General features: G+C 38.6%; 1 protein-coding gene across 1 annotated transcript; it reads left to right on the forward strand.

The window, feature by feature from the left end:
- Window positions 1–11,563: 11,563 nt before the first annotated feature.
- Window positions 11,564–12,493, forward strand: LOC149278017 (olfactory receptor 11L1-like). The gene has a single exon (XM_089502512.1). The coding sequence runs from the start codon at window positions 11,564–11,566 to the stop codon at window positions 12,491–12,493; it is 930 nt and encodes a 309-aa protein (XP_089358638.1).
- The last annotated feature ends 1,333 nt before the right edge of the window (window positions 12,494–13,826 follow it).

Here is a 13,826-nt window from a genome sequence, read left to right on the forward strand (position 1 = left end):
GCAGAATGCCATATCCACTTGGCGTTTTTTTGTTTGGCGTTTTTTCAGTCCTCTTTGGCGTTTTTCTGCTCTTTTGGGCTCTGTGGCAGTTTTTCAAAATCGCAGCATGTTGACACTCTAGCGTTTTTTGCAAGGAAATCTTGGCGTTTTTCTCCAATAGAAGTCTATGGGAGAGAAAAAACGCCATGAGGCTAGGTTTCCACTTGTTTTTTTTATGCTAAAAACGCCCATAAAACGCCAATAGCGCCACCTGGCGTTTTTTTAGTGGAAAAACGCAGCAGCCAGATGTTAGCTGTTTTTCAATAGGAAATCGCAAAATGCCATTTCCACTTGGCGTTTTTCTGTCTGGCGTTTTTTCAGTCCTCTTTGGCGTTTTTCTGCTTTTTTGGGCTCTGTGGCAGTTTTTCAAAATCGCAGCATGTTCACACTCTGGCGTTTTTTCAAGGAAATCTTGGCGTTTTTCTCCAATAGAAGTCTATGGGAGAGAAAAAACGCCATGAGGCAAGGTTTCCACTTGGGTTTTTGTCCTGCGTTTTTTGTCTTGATGAAAAACGCCAAGAAAACTGCCACTGCATTTTTCTGCGTTTTGGCGTTTTTTTCTGGAGTTTTTTCTGGCATTTTAGCCTTTCTGTGGAAATTGCTTTTTTTGACCTTAGGCAGTTTTTCCAGCCTTTACAAGTTAGAAGTTTCACCCAGCTAAAAGGGATTAGGATAAATGGCAAGTATCTGCCCCCTGATGTCATTTACTTGGTAGAGTTCTACTTAAACGCCCCGGCGCACCCTTTTGTCACTTTTCTGTGGTTTGTAAGGCATGCTTTATTCCGAATGTCTGCTCCTCTAGGAAGATTGGCCCCAAATGATGCTGCAAATTGTTTGCTGTTGCTTTTGGCACGCAGGATCCAGTTGATGCGTCGCGTATGTTTGTTTGTAATGGCATGTTTGTTCCAAATGGTGTAGAATTCAATATGAACTTTGTTTTGTGTGAAACTGTTTGTTTCCAGCCTATTTCTCGTAGGACACACAGATACTGGGTCCATCCTCTGCATTGTAACTGTGGAAAAAACGCCATAAAAAACGCCAAGGCAATAAACCCACATGGCTTTTTCATGGCGTTTTTTCTCTCCCATAGACTTCTATTGGAGAAAAACGCCAAGATTTCCTTGCAAAAAACGCCAGAGTGTCAACATGCTGCGATTTTGAAAAACTGCCACAGAGCCCAAAAAAGCAGAAAAACGCCAAAGAGGACTGAAAAAACGCCAAACAAAAAAACGCCAAGTGGATATGGCATTCTGCGATTTCCTATTGAAGAACAGCTAACATCTGGCTGCTGCGTTTTTTCACTAAAAAAACGCCAGGTGGCGCTATTGGCGTTTTTATGGGCGTTTTTAGCTAAAAAAAAACAAGTGGAAACCTAGCCTAAAAGTTGCTGGTGCGGAATACATTGACATAACTAATTATAAAAGTTGAAAGCCCCCCCCCAAAATTCGGGTTAGTTATTCCAAACTGCCCCGTTGCACACTTGGCAGAGGGTGTTTGCCCCCACTATGCTGAGGGAGAACCAAGCAGTGTATTGGAAAATTTGGAGGAGAGAGGAACGGGTGTTCAAGTCAAAGGTCTGGATATAAGAGGACCATCTAGTAAAAACCCCTTTGGCTTTCTCTTCCCTATGTAGAAAGGATTATGTGCAGTCCATTTGAAAGATATATTTGAGTCTCGTCAGGGACATGTCTAAGGTAGGTGGCTCGTGCTGGATCCATTCAGATAGAATCAGCATCTTCCCTACTGCTGCTATTATTATCAAGAAATATTTTTCTTTGGCTTTTAGGCAGAGAACCACAGTTGATGAAAACAAGCAAAACAGGGCCCATGAAGGCATCAATGTGAGAGACAGCTTTAGGGAGGTGATTATATACTTGCAAAGAGTCTTCCAAAAGTGTTGGATCTGGGGGAAGAACCAGAGGCAGGGTAGTAAGTCTCATGATGGGAGCATTTTGGATAGGTGGGATCATTTGGAGGAAGGTATGCCTTATGAAGGAGTTTGAGGAACATTTCTGATTATGATCTGGAGACTAATTAGTCAAGATGAATGTCCTGCGTGAGTTGTAAAATTGTGTTGTGTTTCAAGATGTCAACTTTTTGAGAGACAGAAGGTGCAATTGGAGGAGATGCTTCCGAGGAGCATTCGGGGGAATGTCACCATTTCGTACCGATGGCATCGACCCGGGTAAAGAAATGTAACATGTTTTACTTAATTTGTGAGGGTCCGAGAAGAAGGTATAGTGGCGGTCTACTGGGTAAGCATGCCTCCATATGTCATTCAGGCAAAAGTGTTTGATTACCGTGGTAGTAAGGAAAGTCATGTTTCTTTGATTGGGATTTGAGGAGTCTAGATAAGGGTGGGCAGTCATATTAAAACCCCCTGCCAATATAATATTGGGACAGCAGAGGTCTGACAGGATGGTAAATAAGTTAGTTAAAAAGGAGAGTTGATTGGTGTTAGGCACATAAATATTGGCCAGAGTATATTTAACTTGATTAAGGATTAAGGAGAGAATACGGTATCTCCCTGCAGGGTATCTAACAACCAATTTCACAGTCTAACATACATAGTTTAATCTCAATCCAGCTTGTGTTTAGCACTGTGCGTTGATGACAGTAAGTGCCCTCTTTGCCCTCAAGCATCTTGTCACTTGTCAACAGTGCCATTTTTGTCCCCAGACAGCTCAACAGTGCCACGTTTGTCCCCAAACAGCTTAACAGTGCCAACTTTCTCCCCAGACAGCTTAACAGTGCCAACTTGTCCCCGAACAGTTTTCCAGTGCCAACTTTAAACCCAGCTTGCCTTGCTGGTGGTTACTGGTTTTGTGCCACCCGTACCCTCCTGAAGAAGAATTGAGCCTGCCCACTCAATCATTTTTGTGGGTGGTGCCGCTCAATAATCTTTGTGGGCATTAGCGATGTGCCTAGAGTATTTAGCACTCGGCAATGTATTTAAAAATTTATATAAGTTTAAATAACTAATATTTACTGAACAGATAATGCTGCTTTCTATAATATAAAACCCCCCGAAACTAGTCCAAAGTAACCACTAAGTCTAATCTGCAAAGATAAATGTATTTATGTCTTGGAGCCTCCAATTCTGCCAATATCAGTGGCTTCATCAAAGCCATCAAAGTTTTCTGAAACTTGCATCCACTCACATACACTTCTTTCTGCTACATGCGAGTTGTGATTTTACTTTGCAGTGCTTATGCAAACCTAATTTTTTCGTATGTCACAAGTATGTCCTCACATTGACAAATATCTAATGGACTTTGTGCCTCACACCACTGCACTGTGTAGTGCACTAGAATATCTCAAAATACTGGGTATACTGGAACAAGAGATAAGGAAGAGTCCTGTCCATATGTGTATATCTATATTGTAAAAATCTGTAAGTAAATGGGTGCTGGTAAGCGCAGTGATAGTGTATGTAACAATCAATAGACAGAGCTCTGCAGTTGTCTCACCATAATAGATCAAGAAAAAAGGAAGGTAGTAGCGCATATCAATGTCTTTATTGACGTACGCTACTACCTTCCTTTTTTCTCAGGATACCTTTTCCCAGGATACATAAACTTTTTGCATGTTGCTTAACAGCACATGTACAGTGTTACCCTGCACAATGTGGGATGTATAAACTCATAGAAGGAACCCGGTTAGTTATATTCAACATACTGTAAAAAAAAAAAGTTTACATTTGATGGTTAGTGAACATGTAAAATTCATGTGTGTCCTGGAACACATGGCTGAAGTGGTCACCCTAGCTGGAAATCCTGTGGCACACAGCTTCCATATCCTCCCAATTACAAATAGAATGGTTTGGGTAATTTTGCAGTCAGCTAAGCCCCAAACCTGTTCAAAATGGAACATGAGCCAGGCACTTGCTATTTGGTTAAGGCACCATTACAATTTACCAAAGGCTGCAACGTCATTAATTATGAAAACAAACACAGCTTGGTATTAAAATTTCAAACTTACAATAAACCATTCTAACTCTGCATCTACATACAATGCCCCGCCAAACGCCACTGGTCGTTCTGAACTCCTGACACAATGGGTCGGGCCAATAACATTATGGACACTCTTTGAAATAGTAAAATGTATGGGCATGCCCATACCACCGCCATTGTAGGTGAGCATCTAAATTCCAAATAAAACGTAACCGGTACTGTGCCACTCCTCCCTACTGTCCCGTTACAGCCTCCTAAAACAACTGTGGGGGGAGTTCTCTCAGGTAGTAATGCAATCTAAACAGTCCCCATCTTACATTTCCTAGGTATATATACTCTGTTGCTTCCCTCCGAAATAAGACTCCTCCTTAATACTGACGGCTTCCCCGACCGTTATCTGACCCCAAACCCCCTCCCATGGGAGTGTATGGCTGGGTCATGTAAACCTTTCCGCCTAGGACGTCTCGAGGGGTCTCTTTATGTATCTTAACAGTACATTCTGATTCATACCAACTTTTTTTTGTAAAAAAATACGTTTGTATGAATCTCCAATCGCAAGAGCAACTGACAGAGAAACTTCCAAAAACCAAATGGTGTGAGGGTTTGCTTCCAACCTGCAAGGCCAGACTGGGAATAAAAAGCAGCCCTGGAAATATTGTGGACGGCATAAAATGTATTTTTATCTTATCTTAATATTCAGTTCATTGATATTAGTGACACAATCTGTCATTTGAGTATGTGACATTCCTGAGTAGGGGTTATAGAGTTTGTTTTTTCATTTTTACCGGCGAGTACAAAATATTTAGAGATGTCTGTAAGAATGAATGATTCCAGTTTTCCAGGGTTGGGCAGAGCTGGTGACAGGCATGTATGAAAAAGTAGTAGCCAGGTGACCCCTTTAGTCCCAAGTGGTCAGAAGCTGAAGTAAAATGAGCCGCAAGCAGTAGCTGTAGTACAGAATATCCTTGATCTACTATGAGTGCTGAAATCTTATCCACCCCACCCACCAAAGTAAGGCATGGTTTTATTTACAACCAAGGACTCACTGAGGTGTCATGTGTTGGTGACTTGGTGGGATCCAGGGTGAACATAGCTTGTAAGCTTTGTTAGGGTAAAGCAGGGAATAAAACCACCATAACTGCCCCTGGTGCTACACTACAACAAGAACTCGCCAAGACAAAGATGAGCAGGTACTTTCAGCAAAAAAACTAACAAAAATTTGGTCTTGTGCTTGCCGTGCCAGTGTCCACTTTAAATACATCATACAGGACAATCATTTAAATACATCATACAGAAACAATCATTTCAGTGCATCCCTGTAATACAAATTTCCAATACCCATCCATGTTCAATAGGGATGTCTTTTCATCTAAGCTTTACACAGTTTGTTTTACTAAATGTAATGGTATAATGCACAATTGCTTTAATTAGTTACTTAGAACTTTTTTATTGTGTTACCCAAGAAGTAGTTGAACTAAAACTTTTGATAAAATTTTGCAGGTTTAGCTCACATGAATGAATGGCAAAGATTTTCATACAAATTCACTATATCACTTTGATAATTGAACGGTTAAATCACACAAATGCTTTGTTACGGCTTTGTGGTATAGCTAATTATCCTACATGTCCTGTGTATCCCAGTGATGCTCATTAACACTGTATTTGATAACAAACACAGGAAGGAGGGAGACAACAAATGGAGCTATTACCTAAAGTTCTGCAAATCGATTGTAACCACTGGGACTTCTAATTAGTGACAGCTAGCAGAATCAAGGAACACAAATGAAATGATTCATGTATTTTGTAAATACAATGATCTAATACATGTACGGTATCTACTAACCTACTGACTATCACTAGCTAGATACCAGTTGTGCAATGCTTTGCAATCATTAGTTTTTAAAAATGGAACAGCTGTTTAGTTGCTAAATCAAGCTATGGTCTGCATGCTTAATAGCTTCATGCTGTATTGGGCAAATCAAAAGCATGTACATTATTAACCGCTTATACCATGCTCATATTGTGACAATGGAAAGTGACCCTCCTATTCTTAAGGCATGACCTTTAGACATGTGCAAATTTGTTTCAGCCAACAATTATGGGGTTTTGAAATTTGGAAACAAAATTAATTTCTGATGCCAACACTCTGTCTCACACTTGTGGAAGAGAAAATGAGAGAGAGAGAGAGTAAAAGAGAGTGAAAGTGAATGAGCCAATGAAATGTAAAAGAAAATTCAGAGCTTAGTTTTCGTTCGTTTTGTGGGGGATCTTGCTAATTGTTTGTGTTTCATGTTGAATATGCAAATTAGGTTAAATTAGCAATTCACACAAATTCTGCATGCACAAGTCTACTACCCACATATCTCTACCACCAATAATATTGGAAACAATTCCAACTATCATGAAATTCTTGGTAAAACCAAAGGACAAACTCCTGCAAACCAAGAGTTCTTAAAGTATGCTCCAAAACCTACCACCCCCAAAGCCTCAGTTCAGTTTCAAATCCCTATAAGACACCTCTTGATCCATAATCAATGTCATTACAATCCCTTAAAAACATCTAAATCCTCCTTATGATCTCTATTCAAGTGAATAACATAGATAGCAACCTTAATACCCGTTGTACCCATAGTCAAACAACTGCAAAGTATATGTCCCTTTGGCATAATGAAAAACTAAGCTTGCCTAGTAGGGCCTGAAGCTGCTGAAGACATTTTAGAGATCATTAATCTTATACTCTACAAAACATTCCTCAAGAATCAATCTCCATCCCCAAAAAATAGATCCTAGTAGATGTACAGTGAGTTTTTTCTGGGGATAAAATGCAATATCATCACCTGCATCAACTTCAACAAAATCATACACAAATAAGACCCATCCAAGTAGCACAAAACTGTTGACAAATCAGTAACATCCTAACCTACCCAATCTAAACATGTCACCTAAAAGTCTCAAAAAGGGAACAGGTAATTAAAGAGCCCATGGATACTAATCCACAAAAACTGCCCAGACCACTGACCCCAACAACTAAAAACACTTTGAGTGGATGAGCAACATCTTTTTTGCCTCTGCTGCATCTCCTTACACTACAGGGAGCCCTGTCAAAAGACATAAAATAAGACACCTTGCACACCTGGGGGTTAATCCCATCATTCACTGATATTTTGGAAAGAGGAAGTGATGAATAAGCAACTTTCCTACTTCCTTTTTTGGATAAACAATCCTAAGGAGGAACAGTGGAAGGAGCTGCCATCCTTCTTACTGCAACTCTACCCCTTTCCTCAATTCCACTCCCCTACCCTAATGCTGACCATGCAGACTTGATGTTCCCTGAAATAAAAACACTGACCACAATATTGAATACAACAATTCACTGAAGTTGCCCCCTTGGGCCAAAGGTTCTCCTACTTTTGTCCTTCTAGCCTTCTCAAAAAATTTGAAATGGAAAAAGCGCTAGACGGGACTTTCTGAAGGTAATTGTTTGTTCTATATTCCAGGTATATATCTGAATCTGCAAGTTGGAGAGGAATAAAGAAGACAGTACCTTTATACACGGACAGTACGAAAAGAAATCTATGCACATCAGCCCCGAGTTGTTAAAGGATGTATTGCATTCTCTTATGGCACGAATGGAACCTAGTAAAGTATATGTACCTTCCTTAAATCAAGACCAACTGTGAAGAAAAACAAAATTGTCTCCATACACGATAGCAGTAGATTATAATAGTGCTGCTCATATATATACTGTATACAGTATAATCCCATGCTCCAGTGTCTCCAAGTGGTTGGCGGAGCATTAAAATCTTTGGTGAAAGATGAAAACTAAAAGTTGAGTGGTCAGTCACGTGGTTAACTCAAATGACCAGATTCAATGTTTTCTCTTTAAATTATTTATATTTGGGGGTAATGTAAGTGTCTAAAACATTTATGCCATACAAATTTAAGGAGCAATGGTGATCTTAAATGTTATATACCTCTCTCATTTGATTCTTCACTCAGTTAACGCAACTCTTGAGAATTTAATGTTATTTTGCTTTTAGTTATCTACACATATAACAAAATGAATTACTCGTTGCATAGGCAACAAATGAAAATGTTTTTCCTAACATTATCTGGTAGGTTTTGCACAGATTGTCTCAGATGTGACTCTTTAACAACCAGGAGCAATTCAGGGAATAGCTTTTGGGAACCTGGCAAATATGTCCCATGGGGCCAAACAGAGTAGTCATATAGCACTGGAATTCTTAGCTGTCCTCATTCATTGAAAGGGCACAACCAACGTCAACATTTTTGCATATACAAGAGGTATCTTCACAAAGTCTTCTCTGTGCAACTTCACAGGTAAGTACAGCTTAAAAACAGAGTTTCATAGAATGTTTGGCACAATTTTGTTTTATAGGTATGCTGGTGTCGCATATAGCTGTTTCTAATCCACATTCAGTAGAATCATACTCCTGTACTTAAAGTATTTCATAAGCTCATTTCATCACTTTGTCATCACTTTGGTTTTGTCATATGTTTTATATACAGTTGTGTAAAAAAGAAAGTTTAATTATATGGTGTATTATGACATAATAACAATCATCTGTTCCTTAGCAGGACCAAAATAAGGTAAATACAACTTCAGATCACCAAATCATATGACATATCAGACAGGTGTTGCTAATCAAATACCATTGATTAATTAATCATCAGCAAGTGTGATAACCTCTATAAAAGTTTTATCATTTTGCTGTTAACACACTGCCAAGGAGGAAATACATCAGCAATAGCCTTAGAGAAGCAATTGGTGCTGCCTAGGAAGGGAGGATAAGCCTATTTCCAAACAAAGTCCAGCATTCTACAGTTAGAAAGATTATACAAAAGTGGGAAACATTTAAGACAAGTGTCAATCCTCCCAGAAGTGCAAATTTACCCCAAGGTCACAGTGTGTAATGCTAAGAGAAATTACAAAAAACAAGAGTTATAGCTCTACAGGTCTCAGTTAGCACGTTAAATGTTAAAGTTCATGACAGTACAATTAGAAAAAGACTGAACAAGTATGGTTTTGTTTGGAAAGGTTGCCTCTTCTCTCTAAAAGGAAGATGGCAGCATGACTTAGGTTTACAAAGTTACATCTGACCAAACCACAAGACTTCTGGAACAATGTCCTTTGGACAAACGAGACCAATTGTTTGGCAATAATGCACAGCGTCACGTTTGGAGAAAACCAAACACAGCATATCAGCACAAACACCTCATACCAACTGTAAAGCATGGTGGTGGAAGGTTGATGACTTGGGCTTGTTTTGCAGCCACAGGACCTGGGAACCATGCACTAATTTAATCATGAACGCCTCTATATACCAAAGTGTTCTAGAGTCAAATGTGAGGACATCGTCCCAACAGCTAACGCTTTGCCAAAATTGGATCATACAACAGGACAATCATCCCAAGAACACCAGCAAATCTACAACAGAATGGTTGAAAAATAAAAGAATGAAGGTGTTGCAATGGCACAGTCAAAGTCCAGACCTCAACCCAATTGAAATGCTGTGGCGGGACATTAACTCCTTCAGTCCCAGTGATTTTTGGTACTTTTTTTTGCCATTTTCGCAGTATGTCGGTTTCCTGTGAATAGTGTACCCTTGTAAACTATATATGGTTTTTTCAAGGAGAGAGAGAGGGATTTCTTTTGATACCATAGTTAGATAATTAGCTGAAAATTTAGAATGAGAAATTTACTAAAAACTAGCAAAAATTTGAAAAATAAACACATTTTTTATATATATTTTCCCCTCTGAATCCTCACAAAGTTAGGTAAAGTGATGGAAAATCCCCTCCAAGTTTATAAATTCAGATGTCCTGATTTCAGAAATATCTAATTTATATCGAATTTCCATACTTTCCCAGCACTTATAGGGAACATACTATAAGGTGTGCATTATTTGTAGAATTTTTACATTAGGTATGATGGGATTGCAACTCTAATTTTAAACAAATAAACCAAAAATACCCACAAAAGTATATGCTTCTGTAAACCAGACAACCCAGACTATCTTATCAGGGGTATTTGGGCATTCTTCATGCAGCTATTTGGCTACCAATCACTGTCAAAGGTGGCCGCAGAAATGATTTCCTGCACTTTTTTTCACCAACACTTCTGTGTTGCTTAGATTTATTTGCACAGGGTATGTGTTTTACAGCAGAGAAACCCGACCAGAATTGTTTAGCTGCATCTCCTGATTGTGGAAATACCCCACATCCTTAGTTTGTTTTCTTTGTAGAGGGCCAAATATATTCCTTACATATAATACCTTATAGGGTAGTATTTTTTATGCTTATGGTTTAACGGGTTTGGGGTTGTGAAAGGGGGCAGGAGGGTTATACCTTTTAGATGTTGTGTTAGGGCAATGGGATATAGGGATTTCTCTTTTATTATTATTATTATTATTATCTTTTTTTATAGTTGTTTATTTTATTTTTTGTATTTTTTTAAAATAATGGTTAGAGGTCCTCTTAGGGACCTCTTGAACATGTCATTAATGCCAGTGATGTCACAATGACATCACTTAGCTTACTTTATTGGGTTTTTTTTAATTATGATCTATTGTATTATTTTAGTGATTTTTTTTCAGCATGGGATCCAACTGCACCGATCACACTGTGCCCACAGACTTGCATAGAGATCACAATGTCTGTGATCAGTGCCTCATCGGAGTGATCAGACCCTGCAGGGGATATCCTGTCCTCTGATGACCTTCCAGGTGATGTCAGCACTGACGCTTCCCAGAAGGGTATGCCCGATCCCGCAATTGGGCATTTAAAACTGTAACAGTTTTCCGACATTCGCGCCGGAAGCTGTTACAGGAGATCTGGCAGCAGAAAGCCAATGATGGCTTCTGCTGACAGAGGGGAGTCAAGACTGTCAAACGACAGCCTGATCGTCTACATTTTGGCTTTATTTTTGTAAATCATGATATGTTGTAATATAAATGTGTTGTTGTTTTTCTGAGGTTGTATTTGCCTCATTTTTAGACCCGCTAAGGAACAGATAATTGTTATTTTGTCCTGATATTTTTCACATGTATAAATATAACCTGTTCACATGAAAAGTCTCTTACAGACCACAAAGGTAATCTATCTCTGTAGACAATAGCTATGCATCTTCTCGTCCATCCACTGCTTTAATGGAAATATCTCTGAAGACAGACAGACAATACAATGGCTATCTGCATGATACTTTTTTTTAAACAAATATACTCATACCAAAATGCAAATTCAGAAACCAACTGTTTCTATTAATTTTTGTCTACATTCCTAGACTAATCATAGGCTTACATTATCAAACATGAATATGCATATTGTCACAATCTTCTTCTGTAGTGAAGTTGCTTGTGTACATGATTTAAACTTTTGTGCTATATGTTTGGTGAAAACTATAGTCCAAATAGGTTTGTGCTTTATGATGTAGTGACAATGAAAAACATGTTACATGTCACATATGGAAGCATGTTAAAATTCTCTTTTTGTTACCTTTTTTCTATAGAGACCATTTGGATGGATACTGTGGGTTTCCCTACGCTCGTGTCATGAGATCTGCCAATCAAAGCAGTGCTAATGATTTTGTAATATTGGGACTGCTAAATCTTCCTGAACTTAGCACTCCTCTCTTCTTTACTTTCTTTTTTATTTTCCTTCTAACTCTTACAGGAAACCTTACTATTCTGACTGTGGTTTGGTTTGAGCAAACTCTTCATACACCAATGTATTTCTTTCTCACCAACCTCTCCTTCTTAGAGATCTGGTATACAATTACTATTGTTCCAAAACTTTTAGTCAGCCTAATGTTGAAGGACAATAATGTTTCTTTTGCTGGATGTATGTCCCAACTGTTTTTCTTTGTTACATTTGGGGCCTCTGAATGCTATTTGCTATTGGTCATGGCTTATGACCGCTACATGGCCATATGCAAACCTCTGTATTATTCCAGTCTGATGGACACTAGAACTTGCCTCCAATTGGTTGCTGCCTCTTGGATAACAGGTGTTGTTACAGGTCTCGTACCAGTTCTTCTTATCTCTCAATTAGAATTCTGTGGTTCTCGAGAAGTCAATCATTTTTTTTGTGACATTCCACCTTTGCTGGAGCTGTCCTGCAGTGACACTCATCTCACTGAAATGTCCATCTTTATGTTATCCTTTTTTGTGCTTTTTTGCTGTTTACTACTGACACTCATGTCCTACCTTTTCATTGTCATATCAATACTACGCATTCAGTCAATTAATGGCAGGAGAAGAATATTCTCCACTTGTGGAGCTCATCTTACGGTGGTACTGATATACTATGGTACTATGATATTTATGTATGTTCGCCCTCACTCCAGCTACTCCTCTGACCTAAATAAATTTATATCAGTTTTCTACACGGTTATCACTCCAGGGTTAAATCCTATGATTTATACTCTGAGAAACAAGGAAGTAAAATTGTCAGTTAGAAAAATGTTACGGAGGTTTCTATGAATGATCTATCTATAGGCTTTGAAGCCTGGAGTCAGATAATATTGGTTTATTGGATAATATGAGAAGGACAATATAATAATTAATTACAAATATCAGTAAATTAAAAAGGAAAACATATTTGTGCATCAGAATACTGCATTATGGTTTTTTGGTTACTGATAAAAAGTAGCAATAATAATAATAAAAATATAAATTATAAACTCACAAAAGTGATGGAAATAAAAGAAATGATACACCAATTAAACAGAGCTGGGAATTGGAGAGAGAGAGAAAGAGAGAGAGAGAGAGTGTAGAGGTTGTAGACGTATTAGTCCAGTGGTGTCAATATCAAAGACCAAATGAAATAAGTATCTTGTGATAATACCTTTTTTATTGGACTAACAGAATTTTGGAATGAGAAGCTTTTGAGAGTTATCCTCCCTTCATCAGGTCTGCAGATACCTCTATATTATTGCATGTTGTATTGAGAACAATTGTGTTTACTTTAGGTAAATTATAGAGATAATTGGAAGTGAGACAGTTTTTTTGCATTGTTTTATTGTCCAACAGGAGTAAAAAAACAAGCAAATAGAGGCAACGTTTATTTGACCTTCTTATGACTATTATGCTAGTCCAATAAAAGAGTCACCGCAGACTCTGCAATAAGTATGCGGTTATACCTGTTTTGATTGGACTAGCATCATATTTAAAAGACAAGCTTTCTAGAGTTATCCTCCCTTCATCAGCTAGAGGATGGGCATACTCTGTCTGACTACAACATGTAGAAAGAGTCAACCTTGCATTTGGTTTTGCGTCTGCATGGTGGCATTATTGAGCCTTCCCTTCTTCAGCTTGCCCGGAAATACAGTGGGGCAAAAAAGTATTTAGTCAGCCACCAATTGTGCAAGTTCTCCCACTTAAAACGATGAGAGAGGCCTGTAATATTCACCATAGGTATACTTCAACTATGAGAGACAGAATGAGAAAACAAAGTCCATAAATCACATTGTCTGATTTTTAAAGAATTTATTTGCAAATTATGGTGGAAAATAAGTATTTGGTCAATAACAAAAGTTCATATCAATACTTTGTTATATAACCTTTATTGGCAATGACAGAGGTCAAACATTTTCTGTAAGTTTTCACAAGGTTTTCACACACTGTTGCTGGTATTTTGGACCATTCCTCCATGCAGATCTCCTCTAGAGCAGTGATGTTTTGGGGCTGTCGTTGGGCAACACGGACTTTCAACTCCCTCCAAAGGTTTTCTATGGGGTTGAGATCTGGAGACTGGCTAGGCCACTCCAGGACCTTGAAATGCTTCTTACGAAGCCACTCCTTCGTTGCCCGGGCG

The sequence above is a fragment of the Sceloporus occidentalis genome, unplaced genomic scaffold, assembly GCF_023333645.1.
Source record: "Sceloporus occidentalis isolate IW3139 unplaced genomic scaffold, rSceOcc1.0.p SCAF_204, whole genome shotgun sequence".
Classification (NCBI taxonomy): Eukaryota; Metazoa; Chordata; class Lepidosauria; order Squamata; family Phrynosomatidae; genus Sceloporus; species Sceloporus occidentalis.

Excerpts from the sequence above, each read along its gene's own strand:
- LOC149278017 (XM_089502512.1), top strand. The coding sequence starts at position 11,564 with ATGAGATCTGCCAATCAAAGCAGTGCTAATGATTTTGTAATATTGGGA.